At 41.9% G+C, this 18,175-nt stretch overlaps 1 protein-coding gene across 1 annotated transcript in view; it reads left to right on the top strand.

Annotated features, from left to right (window-relative positions):
- LOC124608606 (G-protein coupled receptor Mth2-like) overlaps nt 1-18,175 on the top strand; it is a 247,523-nt gene that overhangs the window by 213,225 nt on the left and 16,123 nt on the right. Inside the window, exon 5 of the mRNA XM_047140000.1 lies at nt 3,069-3,383. Within this exon, the coding sequence (XP_046995956.1) occupies nt 3,069-3,383 (315 nt within the window). The remainder of the gene's footprint in view (nt 1-3,068; nt 3,384-18,175) is intronic.

Genomic DNA, 18,175 nt, shown 5'->3' with positions numbered 1-18,175 from the left:
GATTCGCTTGTGGATCAATGGAAACGTGTCGGCTCTTCGAATGAATCACATTTTTGCTACACTAGGTCGATGGTCACCTCCACAAACGCCGTCATCGAGGTGAACGGCGGCTCAAAACGTGTAGCGCGCCATGGGCACAAGCTGGTGGGAGCAGTATTACGCTGTGGGAGACATTCTCCTGCGCTTGCAGGAGGCCTGTGGTAGTAATCGAACACAAGCTGACAGCTGCGTTCCACCTACGTCCTTTCATGTCTGATGCCTTTCCGACGGCGATGTCATCTTCCAGCAGTGTGATTGTCCGTGTCTCGGAGCCAGAACCGAGCTACAATGGTTTGAAGAGAATTATAGTGAACTCACGTTGATGTCTCGGCGACCAACTTCGTCTCACGTAAATCCTGTGAACCCATCCGCGACGCTGTTGGACGCCATCACCGCGTACGCAAATCAGCAGCCCGTTATTTACGCGAATTACAGGACCCGTGCTTAGACGTGTAATGCCATATACTTCCACAAAAAAAATACCAACAAACTGTTGGATACCTGATACGCAAAATCAGTGATGTATTTCGTTCCAAGGATGGACAAGGAACATATTAAGCAGGTGGTCATAATGTTTTGTTTTGGCTGATTAGTTTATTATCTCATAAGGCGAAAGGTCAGTAGCTGCGTGGACTTTGGGATTGTACGCAGCAGTTGCGTAATTAAGGTACGCAGGGGAGCTGTCGTGATTACTATTCACAAAACAGCTAAACATTTTAGAAACTATAGGATGAGCTTTGTTCTCCCATTGGCTTGAGAGAGGAGAGGGCTTGTCCTAAGCTTGCAGATGTGAAGCAGTCGATACAAATATTTTATCATCGCAATCAGTACTATTCTGGGACGCAACGCTACACAAGCACGAGAGGAAATGTTCAGACAGCGTTGAACCTGCAGTCAGTCAATTCAGTCTCCGTCCTATGAAATATTAGTACGGAATCGTTGACAGTTCAAGCTCTCTTCACTCGCGTACAAATATCTTTAAATTTTATGTCCCCAGTTATAAAACTCTCGCACAGTCAATTAAGATCGACAAGCGTTATTACTATGTTGTTCAGACACGTTCTTTCCGTTGGCTGTAGACTTTGCAGAATATTAGTTCAGCTTAATCATGTACCATTTGGCCTTTACTAAATGCACTTTTCTATACAAAATAATTGACTTTATACGTTTTCTAGTCGTCTTTCACCAAAATATTAACACATCATCGCTCATCACAACACCACAGCCCCACTCCTACCCTTAAATGTTGTCACCTTTTTCGACACTGAATTTACATTGTCAGTATTTTGTCTGTGGACATTGCACTCAAGTTACATAATATATACATGTACAAAAATCTCACATATATAAAATTTATTAATATTCAAATGATGTGCCAAGTGTTCGAAATTTCCCGTTACAAACTTCTAGGGCTTTTGGAGGGAGTGAATACATATTTTGAATAGGAACCCATGTCCGGAAACGTCATCCAGCGACACTACAGAGCGTCAAAGTTAAGGCGCCGGAGACTGTAGTGTATGTATAAACAGGATGATTCCGTGATAATGTTACAAAATTTGTAGAATGATGCAGTTATCGAAAGTTATAAGCGTAAACCGTTCTGGTATTCTGGTATCTATGACACTGAAATGTATGTTCTGGTACCGTTGTTGATAAGATTGTAGGATAGGTAACTTTCAAAGGTGGTGGTATGGGCCAAAACGAGGAAGAAATATCAAGTAAACATGGGTCCTAAAATGCATACCTGACGAGCTACGAACACTCTTTCATCTTCGCTACTGTGAAATACATGTCCCCTGGTGAGCAAAAGCTCATGGCTCTTTAGGCGTGCAGTTCAGGGCCCATGTTTACTAGACATTATTTTCTTGTTTTGGTCATACTACCACGTCTGAAAGTTGCCTACCCTACAATCTTACCAACAACAGTACCATTACATGAGTTCCACCGTCAAAGGTACAGGGACCCTAACGTCAGATCGGTAAATTTCTCCTTCTCCATCAGCCTAGAAATTCGTAACATCATCACAGAACCACCATGTATTTGCATGTATTTGCATGTATTTACAGGCGCTGGTGCCTATGACTTTGACGCTCTGTAGTGTTGTTGGGTGACGTTTCCAGACGTCGGACATGGGTTCCCATTCAAAGTACCGGGTGATCAAAAAGTCAGTATAAATTTGAAAACTGAATAAATCACGGAATAATGTAGATAGAGAGGTACAAATTGACACACATGCCTGGAGTGACATGGGGTTTTATTACAACCAAAAAAATACAAACGTTCAAAAAATGTCTGACAGATGGCGCTTCATCTGATCAGAATAGCAATAATTAGCATAACAAAGTAAGACAAAGCAAAGATGATGTTCTTTACAGGAAATGCTCAATATGTCCACCATCATTCCTCAATATTAGCTGTAGCCGAGCAATAATGCTGTGAACAGCACTGTAAAGCATGTCCGGAGTTATGGTGAGGCATTGGCGCCGGATGTTGTCTTTCAGCATCCCTGGAGATGTCTGTCGATCACGATACACTTGCGACTTCAGGTAACCCCAAAGCCAATAATCGCACGGACTGAGGTCTGGGGACCTGGGAGGCCAAGCATGACGAAAGTGGCGGCTGAGCACACGATCATCACCAAACGACGCGCGCAAGAGATCTTTCACGCGTCTAGCAATATGGGGTGTTTTTTGTTCTAATAAAACCCCATGTCATTCCAAGCGTGTGTGGCAATTTTTACCTCTCTATCTACATTATTCCGTGGTTTATTAAGTTTTCAAATTTATACTGACTTTTTGATCATCCAGTATTATGTACTCACTCCCCTTCACGAGTCCTAGAAATAAAGGGAATTTCCGGACGCCCTATATAAAAATTAATGTAAAATGACTATGAAAAATAATAATAATCACGCGAAGAAAAGCTGCCTCTCAGAGTGAGACTCTTCCCACTATTTCTTAATGTTGCGTGAACAAGTTCCAGTCCGCCCACGCTGGCGCATTTTAAGCTACGCCGTTTCGCGCCCGCAGGCGGAGACAGGTGCGCCTGGGCGGGCGCGCTCTGGTGGCGGCGCTGCTGTGCTACGGCTGGGGGTCGCCGCTGGTGTTCCTGTGCGCCGCGCTGGTCGCGCACCACGCGCCGCCGCACCACCACCTGCTGGCGCCCGGCTTCGGCGAGCGCCGCTGCTGGTTCACCACGCAGCACCAGTCGTGGTCCTACTTCTTCGGCCCGGTGGCTGTGCTGCTCGCCGTCAACATGGTGCTCTTCCTGTGGGCTGCCGTCTTGCTCTGCAGGACGGAGCCGTCCACGGCCACTTCGCCGCCGCACAAGACGCTGCGCTACAGGTACTTGCGGCCACAGCCCTAAAGCCGCCGACACACGGACCGTGCATCCGAACGTTGAGCGTTGAGCGTGCCGAGTTTCTGACGTCACAGCGTGGAATAGCACGTTCGGGAGTCTTTCCGAACGTGCAGAGCAATATCTGGCATGTCAGATATTCTGAGCGTGCGCGTCTGAGCGTTGACCAATGAGATGGCACAACGTCACCTACGTCACACGCACGCCGTCTCCCGTCAGTACAGAGTTGTGAGGCGCCATATTGGCATTCATTTCAAGCCTATATGTATATACGCCGTTTCTGAGCACCAGCAAAATTGAGAATCACTGGAAAACCCGTTGTTGTGTGATTTGTTCCAATAAATTAATGAGAAACATCATTCGTGGCAAAAGAATTATAATAACGAGCGTATTATGAGAGTAGGCTATTTGAAGGCAGCGACACACTGAAGATGCATGGTTGTTCGTACAATTTGTTATAATTAAATTTCAGTTAATAACATAATTATCTACGATTAACTTTTTCAGCAAGGCGTAAAACAATATTTTTAAAACGTAGCCTGTTGTTGGTTTAGTGTAAAGAGTAGCGTCTCTGTCCGGTAACAAGTCTTCGTTGGGGCGGTGGTTCGCGTCCTAACACTTGCCGGAACGGTAACTTAGCGTATTCGGTCAGAGGGTTAGCTGTCCTCTGTAATAAAAAAACTGAGTTAGCGGATCAACCATGAACTGAATCGGGTGTCTTCCGACGTAGGCCCCGAGCAGATACAACGAACTAAAACGAACAAAATGAGATTACAAAAAAAAACATTCGCATTTTTTCCTAACATTCGCGTTTTTATTTATTTCTGATACTTTATTATTAGTTTAATATAAGTATATGCTATAATATTTGATGTTATGTAAATATAAGTTCACCTTTCTTTAAGGGGTGACTTTGTTCGATTGGCTAAATTATAGGACAGCTTGCGCTACTTGTATAAAGATATTTTGCTCCTTTTTCTTATACGTTTCGTAATTCACATGTTGCAAAGATTCTGCTATTGGTCAGGAATAGTGATAAAGTAAGACTGACCTTGGAGTTTTACTAAAATATGGGAATGATGAAATAATGTTTATCGTATGCGGAGTATTCCAAATTTGTACCGCACTCTTTGTAATGGAACTTTTATAAGTCTGTGTCCTTATTGATTGGACATGGCACTTTCCTTTTCGTGGACGATGGAGGAAATGTGCGTTTTAATAGAGCTAACGTGGGAATTTTACGCACGCCCGTTGAGTAAACAGTGTGATTTACGAACTAGAAACATCCCTCAACTGCCGCTGGAGTGCGTTGCAATCGCGTATACCACGTTGGGGCCCACGTACCGTATGCACAAGTCGCATCGTTCCTGAGCGTTGAGCAGCATGTTGAACTCGTCACGCTCAACGTTAACGTTCGACAGCACGGTCCGTGTGCCGACGGCTTAAAACTTTCCGTCTCGTTCTCGTTTTAAGCCTATTTTACACGATCGACTTTCTAGCCGCAAGCGTTCGTACAGCAGCGCCGCTGCCGTGTCGCTCCTGTACTCAGATTCGCCTCTAACGAGAGGTCGTTTTTGTTTACACGTCAGCCCCAAAACTATGTGCGTCGTGGGAGTTACCTGCTTTTCATTTTGTCATCGAAATGGTGAAAGCGAGGTTATGAGGGACCATCCTTCTCACAAAACGTCAAAATACATTGACATAATTTAGGAACTAGCCATTATGATAGAGTTTATTAATAACCAAAACATTCTTGGCAAAGGTCATGTGGTAAATTCACCACACTGCTGAGAACTGAAAAAATAGGATAAGCGTCCTCCAAACATTTCAGTATATCCACACTTATTTCCTCGAGATAACATATACAAGGGTTGGAACTTTGATAGTGGCAACTATTGATCTATAGCTCATACAAAATAGATACGTTGTTTCAAAGTTTTACTGACCTTCAAAGTAGTCACTAGCATTGTATATAGCCCCTTGCCAGCGATGTGGAAGTCGTTGGATACTCTTAGCAGTGCCAGTTGTGTTGACAGTTCGAGCGGCGCGGCCTATTGCCCGCGAATTTGTAGCAGTTCTGAAGTGAATGACCTGAAGTGTTTCCTTCAGTTCAGAAATCGAGTTGAACTCACGAGGGCTTAAGTCAGGGGAGTGCAGTAGATGGTATAGCATTTATCAGCCCCATCAGTCAAACAAATCAGTAACAGCTTGCACTGTACGTGCTTGAGCATTGTCCTGCAAAATGATGGTAAAGTCCTGCAGAAAGTGTCATCACTTCTGTTTGTAAGCTGGTCGTAGGTTGTGTTCCAAAAATGAACAGCACTGCTAATAGTATCCTACGACTTACACATCGCTGGCAACGGGTCATACACAATGCTGGTGACTACTTTGAAGGTCAGTAAAACTTTGAAACCCGTATCTATTTTGTACGAGCTGTAAATAAATAGTTGCCACTATTAAAGTTCCAACCCTCCTACACAGAAACACACACAATAATTATAAGCCTGTAAAAAGCGCCGATCTGCTTTATCCCAAGTACCTTATCTTTCTAATTGCCAAATAAGATCGAAAAATAATTTTGTCATTCAGTATATCTGGAAAAGCTCTAACAAAAAATAGTTAATCTACATGCGTTCTTATTCATTTATGCATAGTGTATGCTTTTTCATTGTCTATGTATTCTAAAGTCCAAACATCTATTCGCTTTCAGATATTTGGTCTTCATTTTGGGAGAACAGCAGCAGCAAAAATATTAAATCCTCGTGTGAACTCCGTAATGTGTCACGAGAGAAAAGACAACAATACAATAAAGATCAAGAAGACAGAAAAGTACCAACTCCACTTCTTTAACATGAGTGAGCACAGCACTGTGTCTGCCGCAGTCTTCTGTTTATGCACATGTGCAGTGTGCAGCACACACACATTTTTAGGATTCTACACTCGGCATAAATCAGTTCACCGCTGACCTCACTGACCGACTTGTGACCTAATTGGCAGTTGAATTTACACATACAAGTGATGTGCTCTCGCCACGAGCAGTCAATTTTCAGAGGAAACCTGCAGGCGTAGAAATGGATTTCCGTTTTATGTGGAACAGCTAAGAAACCAAAATACCAGGTGTTTCAAAAGGAATATCGAGGTTTTAAGGCTTTGTAGCAATCGACTTAAAAGTATAAATAATACATCGAATGAAAGAGTAACTCAAACAGTTCGTTTTAAGAGTATTCAATGTCAGCACCATTCATCACACAGTATGTATCGAGTCAATAGGCGTTTCTCCCCAATCCTTGATCAGTGCATCTTTAGTAATTGTTGCAACAACTTCAATCCTCTTCTTTTGTTGGGTAGATTAGCTGGTAGCGGAAACATGTACACATGATGCTTTATGAACCTCTAAAGGTAAAAACGCATGGCGTCAGGTAGGTTGCACGTGGAACCAATGAGAAACAAGCTTTATCATCCAGCATCTTGCGGCCAATCCAGCGGTCGTGTACAACATCGTTCAACTAATCACGTACTGGTTTATGCCAGTGATGGGGCGCACCATCTTGCTGCAAAATAATCTGTGGTTCAGATTCTTCCAGTTGAGGAAAGAGCCATAGTTCCACCGTTTCAAGAAGCACCAGTTGCAGTTGTTTCAAAATAAAACAAAGGCTCATAAACTTCCCGCCGCTATATGGCACAAAAAACATTCAGTTGCGGCGAGTCTCGCTGCAACTGTACCATCTCGTGGGTGTTGGCCGATAACCATATGCACACACATGTCTGTTCACATCAAATGTCTATTCATCACTGAAAAACAACGTGATTCAAAAAATTTTCGTCGTGAAGGAACATTTTGTTTGCAAAGTAGGGACAGAAACTATTGTGTGTAGGCTTTAGAGCTTGTAAGAACTGCAAACGATAAGGACATGTTTGTAAGTGTCTTCTTAAGTCTCTAAACAGATGTCACTCTTTGAAAAATAAATGTTCTGTTAGAGTAGATGACATCTCTAAGAAGTTACTAAAACAATGTGGAGCAATTACAGCTGATGTTTTGAGTCACATGTGTAATTCATCACTGACTCAGAGTATTATGCCAATGTCAGGCCTCTCTACAAAAAGGGGGAAACCACAGATGTCAATAATTACCGGCCTGTATCCTTGCTTATTGCATTTTCAAAAAATTTTGAGAAAGTAATGTACTCAAGAGTGGTTAACCATCTCAACAGTAATGGGATACTTAGTAAATCACAGTTCGGATTTCAGAAATGCTGTTCCACTGAGACAGCAATATAAAATTTCACTGTCCACATAATAGAGTCTTTAAATAGTAAATTGTCACCAGTAGGAATATTCTGTGACTTATCCAAAGCATTTGATTGTGTAAACCATGACATTATGTCAGAGAAATTACAATTCTATGGTATAAATGGAACAGCATATGAGTGGTTTAAGTCATATCTACAGAACAGGAACCAAAAGTCTCTTTATATGCTTCAAGCGATTCAATGGAGTTTGCCACTACATCTAACTGGGGTGAAATTACGTTAGGTCTTCCACAAGGTTCGATCATGGGTCGCCTCCTGTTCTTGATATATGTGAATGGCCTCCCTTCTTATGTGAAACAAGATGCTGAACTGACACTGTTTGCTGCTGATGCAAGCATAATTATTAATCCAGTAAAAGAAAGTCCGATAGAAAATGATACAAATAAGGTCTTTGGAAAAGTCATTAATTGGTTTTCTGTGAATGGGCTTGCTCTGAACTTTGAAAAAACACAGTACATCCAATTTTCTCCTGCAAAAAGTATAATTTCTTCAATAAACATAACACATCAGTAGCCAGGGTAGAGCATACTAAGTTTTTGGGTGTGCATATAGATGAGAATATTAATTGGAAAAGTCATACACTCCTGGAAATTGAAATAAGAACACCGTGAATTCATTGTCCCAGGAAGGGGAAACTTTATTGACACATTCCTGGGGTCAGATACATCACATGATCACACTGACAGAACCACAGGCACATAGACACAGGCAACAGAGCATGCACAATGTCGGCACTAGTACAGTGTATATCCACCGTTCGCAGCAATGCAGGCTGCTATTCTCCCATGGAGACGATCGTAGAGATGCTGGATGTAGTCCTGTGGAACGGCTTGCCATGCCATTTCCACCTGGCGCCTCAGTTGGACCAGCGTTCGTGCTGGACGTGCAGACCGCGTGAGACGACGCTTCATCCAGTCCCAAACATGCTCAATGGGGGACAGATCCGGAGATCTTGCTGGCCAGGGTAGTTGACTTACACCTTCTAGAGCACGTTGGGTGGCACGGGATATATGCGGACGTGCATTGTCCTGTTGGAACAGCAAGTTCCCTTGCCGGTCTAGGAATGGTTGAACGATGGGTTCGATGACGGTTTGGATGTACCGTGCACTATTCAGTGTCCCCTCGACGATCACCAGTGGTGTACGGCCAGTGTAGGAGATCGCTCCCCACACCATGATGCCGGGTGTTGGCCCTGTGTGCCTCGGTCGTATGCAGTCCTGATTGTGGCGCTCACCTGCACGGCGCCAAACACGCATACGACCATCATTGGCACCAAGGCAGAAGCGACTCTCATCGCTGAAGACGACACGTCTCCATTCGTCCCTCCATTCACGCCTGTCGCGACACCACTGGAGGCGGGCTGCACGATGTTGGGGCGTGAGCGGAAGACGGCCTAACGGTGTGCGGGACCGTAGCCCAGCTTCATGGAGACGGTTGCGAATGGTCCTCGCCGATACCCCAGGAGCAACAGTGTCCCTAATTTGCTGGGAAGTGGCGGTGCGGTCCCCTACGGCACTGCGTAGGATCCTACGGTCTTGGCGTGCATCCGTGCGTCGCTGCGGTCCGGTCCCAGGTCGACGGGCACGTGCACCTTCCGCCGACCACTGGCGACAACATCGATGTACTGTGGAGACCTCACGCCCCACGTGTTGAGCAATTCGGCGGTACGTCCACCCGGCCTCCCGCATGCCCACTATACGCCCTCGCTCAAAGTCCGTCAACTGGACATACGGTTCACGTCCACGCTGCTGCGGCATGCTACCAGTGTTAAAGACTGCGATGGAGCTCCGTATGCCACGGCAAACTGGCTGACACTGACGGCGGCGGTGCACAAATGCTGCGCAGCTAGCGCCATTCGACGGCCAACACCGCGGTTCCTGGTGTGTCCGCTGTGCCGTGCGTGTGATCATTGCTTGTACAGCCCTCTCGCAGTGTCCGGAGCAAGTATGGTGGGTCTGACACACCGGTGTCAATGTGTTCTTTTTTCCATTTCCAGGAGTGTATTTTGGATCTCCTAAAACGACTAGGTTCAGCAACTTTTGCAATCAGAATAATTGCCAATTTTGAGGATGTAGAAATTAGTAAGCTTAAATACTTTGCCTACTTCCACTCTCTGATGTCATATGTCATAATATTCTGGGACAACTTAACACTTAGGCAAAAGGTATTCACTGCTCAAAAGAAAGTAGTTAGAATAATGTGTGGGGTTCATAGTCACACATCTTGTAGGCATCTGTTTAAAAGGTTAGGAATTCTTAAAACTGCTTCACAGTGCATTTACTGAGCAATGAAATTTTTTCTCAACAACATGAACCAGTTTAAAATCAACAGCGACATTCATGATTACAATACCAGAAAAAGAAAGACCTACACTATGCTTTACTTAACCTATCTTTGGCACAGAAAGGGGTAAAATATGCTGCTATGAAACTTTTTGATAAATTACCAGATGAATTAAAATGTCTGACAGACAGCAGTAATAGTTACAAAAACAAATTGAAATCATACCTCCTTGACAAGTCCTTCTATACCATAGATTAATTCTTGAGTATGAGTAAATAAATCTGGAGATAAATTATATGCATTTTGTCCATTTAAGGGAATTGGATAGATAATAGAAATATTTAGGTATAAGGCTATAATGCAAAACAACTTGTTTCCTGTGCACATTTCTTGTGCATTTGACACGTTTCAAATCATAACGGTTTTTCTGTCCTATTGATCAGTGGAACAGATAACTAACTAACTAACTAACTAACTAATTGCTAATTCACGACTATCCTTTCGAAAATGATTTCTTGGGGCTACACACGAAACATTCTCTCACTCATTTAACATGTTCTCGAGTCACTCTTAGATGTCCCACACTCTTCCCTTTGCAGAGACAGGCAGTGTCCTCAAACTAATGATACCATCCACGGATGTTGTAATTACTTGCAGGATTACAATGACATTTACGTGGAATGCACGTTGCACTGTCACCAACATATGCATCCCTTGCAAACAGCAAAACACCAAAGGATTTTGTTCACTAGTCTCTATCTTTGCTACTAGCACTTTCTAACGGAAACAGTGAATGCATAGGCGCACAGGTGTACAAACGAAATTGTGTTGCTCTTTCATTTGATGTATTATTTATAATTGTAAGTTGGATCATTGGATGTATAAAAAAGCTACAAAGTGTTAAAACCCCAATATTCATTTTAAAATATGTAATGTGGAGGGGCAGGATGGAGGGGGGGGGGCGTCGGGGGGGGGGGGGGGGTGTCGTATACCATACATCAGATATAAATGGAAGTTTGCATCAGTTGTTGGTAAGAACAAAAAAGCAGAATCGAATAAAAGAAAGCAAAGTGATATGAATTTTTTCGTAATATAAACACCAACAGCACAATCTGTCACGGAACTGCGTCTTGGTGGTAACGTTTATGTATTTTTTTGTCATTTTGTACAGTAGTATAAACACATCACTTCTAAATAGGTAACAAATTTGTATGTCTTAATGATATACAAACTTTATCATCCTGTACAATGAAACAATCATCTATTGCCCCAGTAAAAAACACATTCATCATTAAGGATTTGTTCTCTCACTGTTTTAAGTACAAAAACGTGAAAGTCTTTTCACCAACCTGGAGATTTACCAACAGTTAAAAGAAGACTGCCTTGTCCAATGGTATCCCTTTCGCAGATGTTTGGTGAATGACAACATATTCTGTCCTCAAAACCAAAACATGTCTGTCACTTTCTATGCTGCTTCAGGTCTCGTTTGTAAACACAGCGATTCTCCATCGATCTATGGTCGCTTAGGTTAGGTTAACTACACTATGTCCGGTTCAATGCAAACAATCCGATGATTAGTCACTGGACTCGCATTCGGGAGGACGACGGTTCAATCCCGCGTCCGGCCATCCTGATTTAGGTTTTCCGTGATTTCCCTACATCACTCCAGGCAAATGCCGGGATGGTTCCTCTGAAAGGGCACAGCCGACTTCCTTCCCCATCCTTCCCTAATTCGATGAGACCGATGACCACGCTGTCTGGTCTCCTTCCCCAACCAACCAACCAATCCGATGAGATGAGCAGTAAGTGCTGCAAGAATGACTGGCTATCTCACTTAAATGATACCTTCCCAGAGTAATTTACCCAACAGATTCGTACACTCACGCTTCCGATTGCATCAGTGAGGCCAGATCGTAGTTGGAATGGTGTAATTCTCTTATTTCTGAAAGAGTTACATCCGCTCAAGTATAGGCTTTCACCATCTTTGGCTGTGCCTTCTGGATATTGAACTTTTGTTTTTCACAGATTGTGGCCATAAGTTCTAATCAGAAGTTAACCAAACCCGTCAGTTCTGTTTGAGTATGACCCACTCGTAATTTCCAGTGGCACTCTGACGCAATTCACCCAGTGAAAATGCATCATTTGATCACTCTACTCTGAAATACGCAGTTGTCGACTTTGATCCGATGACACAGACTGCAAAGCCTCTGTTTAACATGTGTTAGTTTAGTGATAATATACTCGAATTTCGTGTTAACAGATTGGTGTTTTATCAAGTTTTGTAAGTCTTCCTTAATTCACAGAAACCAATGAAGAGACAATCTCTAAAATAATGTCATGAAAATTAATCACGTACCTATTAGGCGCAGTTCACATTGAGGCGATACAACACGTGAAATGATATGCAATACGATATGCTATTCACGAAATGACGCAGCAACAAACCGCATCAACGGAGCGCATGGAAAAACAGTTGAAGCAACTTAACTGGATCACAGTGAGACGACAGCGATACGTCAACGGGATGTTAAGTTCTCCCTATGCTTCCGCTAATGTTTATTATTGTACATTTCGGCCAGTCGGTGCGGAAATTTGTAAACAGAAAGCTTTCCGACAAATCGCGTAATAAATTCCGCCGTAAAGCGGCGGTGTGATTAAGATACGGAACAAAAGTTACTAAAATATGGCTCCAGATTGGTTGTAAGAATAAGTGAGAACGTACATTCGCGACAAAATGAGACCACAAAACAATCAAAATGTTTTTCAAATATTTATACCGGTTAGTTACGTGTCCTTATGTGATACTCGCGAACGTACACTTCGTTCAGAGGCACGCACGGCCTGTCCCTTGTGGCCTACGTAAAGAAAAGTTGAGGAGAAGTACATTTATTTTATCTTTAAAGAAATAGACTGGTTCGGACATAGTGAAAGTAAAATAGTTACAGGTGCCTGGTCGCGGCTTAGCATGACCTGAGAACAAAATTAGATATGGTGGCCACAAAAGGAAGTAGATAAGTGCATTCACGTACCTCTGTTATTATGCAGCGTCGTATTGGAGATCGGCGCCCAATCTTATATGAGATTTTGAAAAGAAAATTTCCAAGAAATAACTTCATGGGATTCCAAGGTTGTGGATTCGTTGGACCGTCACTGAAAAACAGTGTCGATACGTTTTTATACGGTAATTATTCAGCATATTGCACACATTGTCATACGTCCTTACAATTCGACTCACAGATAACGAAAGACGACTCTTTGTCAAAAAAAAAAAAAAAAAAAAAAAAATTGAAGGTGAAGCGGTTCTTTATTTTTCCACGCTATCCCTTCCTACAGCTTACAAACATCTTTGAAAATAAATCTGTTTGAACACTATTGTAATATTTACAGAAGAGAGAAAAGACAATAAAAATAAAAAATGAATATTTAAATAGTTCTTCTTCAGGGAAAAAATTATTGTATTATGTAAGGAAATCTTACGTTGAACTAACACGTTCCACATCATTATAAAATATCGTATTCATTCGACGCGCAAGTCGCCGAAGTGGCGTCAAATCGAAAGACTTGCACCAGGCGAACGGTCTACCCGACGAGAGGCCCTAGTCACACGACATCGTATTCATGAGCGACGGAAGAAGCATTAATGTAATGTAACTCAATCGCATCGCTATAGTGCTGATCGCTGCACGCAACTTGTACAATACACTCCGAAGGAAATTTCAAGCCATCTGAAGTACCTCAAAAAATTATTTTTACATAGATGAAGAAAAGCTACAGCCGTCTCCGTAGTTATTTTCTCGGTAAAACTGTAACGTTTGGAGTAAAAAATTGAAATTCGTCGCATATGTTCAGTACACAGTCTTTCAAATTGTTTTGCGGAAACTACTCAATAAAAAAATGAGTTTTCTGCCTCTTAGTCTGATACCACAGCTTAATAAGGAATTTGATTTCTTGTCCTTATTGCCCATAGTTATTGATACTTTGCAAATAAGTAAACCACCGGGAAATGTAGTCGCTGGCCAGTTCATGATTGGTGTCATACATCTCTGCGTACGCAATGTAGCTAATATATCAAAACTGACTTTAAGGGTGGAAGGAGAGCGATGTGTATTTCCATTCTTGGGAAAATTCGGAGTTATAGTGTAGGTTGCAAGGTTGGTAGCTTTGTAACACACGCGGCTACGTAGTACATTGCCACGTGCTATGCAGAGTGGAGAGCTGCATCATGTTTCTGTTTTTCTTTTTCTTAAGCTGCTGATACAAGACAAAGCTGGAAATGAAAAACTTACTGAAATGGAAAGACTCTGGAGTCATCGGCTGATGATGCTGACTAAATGATGTTTTTCAGTCCGTGCTCCCCGATTTCAGGAAACTTTGTGACAGGTCTAACAGAGATCTGAAGGTTACTTCCGAATGAGTGACCGGATGAAGCCGAGGACATGTCGGGCCTCTTCCATTTCTTCAAAAACATTGGCCATGCCTACGAAAAGCTCGCCACTTTGCGCTACACTATCGATAGTGAATTAGTGACTACTTCAAGCTGAATCATATGCTACCTAGCGAAACTGGACAGTTGTAGAAGTAGAAATAGTATTCTAGGTTTATTAATTTGTAACACAATTGATACCGTACCATACTATGTTATCTTACAAAAAATAAAATAAATAAAACAAAAATGAGGAAAAATCAGATTTTTATCGAGTAACTTCCTCAAAATCGAGTACGCGGTGAGGAACACACACAAGTCCCAACAGTGATTTCTAATTTTGTTACTCGAAAATTAAAAGTTTTACTGAGAAAACAACTACAAAGACGGATGTAGCTTTGCTTTATCTATATAAAACAATTTTTTCGTGAAGCATATCAAATGGCTTGAAATTTCCCACGCCGTGTGTAGCACGACACAAGTCGCATGAAGTGTCCAGTACTCCGTGTTTCTCGTAGCGATACGATCGAGTGACGTGCCAGTGTCATATCACAGTCGCCCCAGTGTGGAACAGTTAATTTGCTTCCGCTGATTAGGGTGGCTTTTATGTCGTATTGACGACTTGCAACGCATATCGTATCCCCTCAGTGTGAACTGCACGTAACACCGCACAAACATTTAACTTAGTCATTATTATTGTGCAAAATCAGTATCAAGTATAGCTTTACCTTTTTATATTTTTTTACCGAGAATATTTCCCATTACGATATCAAATGAAAGGACTGTGGTGTGCTCTTTTTAGCAGAGTGTATAGACACTTATTTTATCTATCAACAATGTTAAATAAGTCAGTTTATTTGATGATAGATTTATTATGTTATTCGGACTAAGAACAAAATGTATATTGATTACATTTATAGCCTATAACAATTACACATGAGTATTGGACTTTAAAGCAATATTGAGTGGAAGGTTTAGGTGTGCCGACTGTGGAGATGAAATCAAATTATAGGCCTATTATAATTGTTTGTATTTCTGTAAAATTTCGTATTCTGGACTGTGGTTACGCTGATTGCAGCTATCCCTTTCATTACATACTGAAATAATTGCCTTCACAAGATTTTTGTTGTGGTTTTGAGTCTGAAGATTGGTTTGACACTGCTGTCCACCCTGTTCTATCCTGTGCAAGTCTCCTCATTTCCAGATAACTACTGCAACCCACTTCCATTTGAATTTGCTTACTGTACACATTTCTTGGTCTCCCTCTACAAATTTTACCCCCTACATTTCCCTCCAATATTAAACAGATGATTCCTTGATTCAGAATGTGTCCTAACAAACGATCCCTTCTTTTAGTCAAGTTATACTTGCAGTTTCTTTTCTCCCCAATTCTGTTCAGTGCTTCCTCATTAGTTATACAATCTATCCATCTAATCTTCAACATTCACGTAGCATCTCATTACTAAGGCTTCTATTCTCGTCTTGTCTGAACTGCATGTCATCCACATTTCACCTTCTGTACAAGCCTAAACACTAAATACCTTCAGAAAAGACATCCGAACACTTAAATTTATATTTCATCTTAACAAATTTCTCTTCTTCATAAACTCTTTCCTTGCCATTGCCAGTCTATTTTATATTCTCTTTACTTCGGCCATCATCAGTTATTTTACTACTTTTCATGTCCCACTTCTTAATCTGATTCCTTCAGCAACACCTGATAGAATTTGACTAGATTACGTTAAACTCCTCCAGAACAGGCCATGAAGGCCCAGCGGCACCGACCGGCCCCCATGTCATCCTCAGCCCATAGGCGCCACTGGATGTGGGTATGGAGGGGCATGTGGTCCAGCAGACTGCACTCTCAGCCGTATGTCAGTTTCCGAGACCGGAGCTGCTACTTCTCAATCAAATAGCTCCTCAGTTTGCCTCACAAGAGTGCACCCCACTTACCAACAGCACTCGGCAGATCGGATGGTTACCCATCCAAGTGCTAGCCCAGCGCGACAGCTCTTAACTTCGGTGATCTGACTGGAACCGGTGTTACCACTGCGGCAAGGCCGTTGGATTATTACGTTATCCTTGTTTTACTTTTTTTAATGTTAATTCTGTATCCTTCTCTTAAGAGACTACTCTTGATGTTCAACTGCTCTTCCAAGTCATTTGTTATTCTGACTGAATTACAATGTCATTGGGAAACTTCAAAGTTTTTATTTATTCTCCCTTATCTTTAATTCCTTCTCCACCTTTTTCTTTCATTTCGTTCACTGCTCGCTCAGTGTATAGATTGAATAACACCGAGAATAGGTTACAACACTGTCTTCCTTCTCAACCACTGAATCCCTTTCATATCCTTCTGTTTTTATAACTGCTGTCTACTTCTGTACAAGTTCTGTATGACCCTTTGCTCCCCATATTATACCCCTGCAACTTTCATCATTTCAGAGAGTGTATTCCAGCAAACGTTGATAAAAGCTTTCTTTTAAGTCTACAAATAGTGTAAACATAGGTTCAGCTTTCTTTAAACTATCATCAGGGCAGGTCATAGGGTTATTATTGCCTCACAAATTCCTACATTTCTCCGGAACACAAACCGATCTTCCCCAAGGTCGGCTTCAACCAGCTCTTTCATTTATCTGCAAATAATTCATGTCTGTATTTTGCAAGCATGATGTATCAAATTGATAGTTAATAAATAATATTGACACCTGTCAGCAGCTGCTTTCTTAAGATTTACTATGTTCTTCTTGAAGTCTGGGGGGGTATTTTTCCCATCTGATACGTCTTGCACATCAGGTGGAATAGTTTTGTCATGGCTGGCTCTCCGAGGGATACAGCAATTGGAGGGAATGTCATCTACCCCAGGGGCCTTGCTTCGATTTAGGTCTTTCGGTACTCTGTCACATCCTTTTTGAGTTATCATATCTCCCATCTCATCTTCATCTTTCCTCTTCTCTTTCTATGATACTACCTTAAATTCATTTCCCTTGTATAGTCCCCTTACATATTCCTTCCACTTTCCAGCTTTTTCTTCTTTATGTAGCACAGATTTTCCATCTGAGCTCTTAACATTCATGCAGCTGCTTCTCCTTTTCCACTGTTCTTTTTCATATACTTGTAGGTGGTATCTATCTTTCCCCTAGTTACAAGTACATGCTTCGATACACTTGAATTTGCCCTCTAGTCATTCCTGCTTAGCCATTTTAAACTCATCTCATTTTTAGACATCTATATTCCCTTTCACTTGTTCCACTTGATACATTTTCATATTTTCTTCTTTCAACAGTTAAATACAATATCTCCTGTGATATCCAATGATCTCTACCAGCTCTTGTCTTTTTAACCATTTGATCATCTGCTGCCTTCACTATTTCATCTCTGAAAGCTAATTGTTCATCTTCCACTGTATTCTTTTCCCTTGTATTGGGCAATCATTTCCTAATGTTCCCTTTGAAAATCTCAATACACTGTAGTTTCTTTAGCTTATCCAGCTCTCTTCTCCATAATTTCCTACTTTCTGCACATTCTTCATTTTTAATCTGCAGTTCATAATCAATAAATTAAGGTCAGAGTGCACATCTGCCCCAGGAAAGGTCTTAGACTACGAAATCTGGTTCTGGAATCGCTCTCTTACCATTAAATGATCTATCTGAAACCTTCCAGTTCTCCTGGTATCTTCCACATGTACAACCTTCTTTCATGATTCTCAAACCAAGTGTTATGCTCTGTAAAATTCTACAAGGCTGCTTCCTCTTTCATTCCT

Source organism: Schistocerca americana, chromosome 1, assembly GCF_021461395.2.
Source record: "Schistocerca americana isolate TAMUIC-IGC-003095 chromosome 1, iqSchAmer2.1, whole genome shotgun sequence".
Taxonomy (NCBI): Eukaryota; Metazoa; Arthropoda; class Insecta; order Orthoptera; family Acrididae; genus Schistocerca; species Schistocerca americana.
Note: the sequence above shows the minus strand (reverse complement) of the source record. Positions and strands in the feature narration are given on the sequence as shown.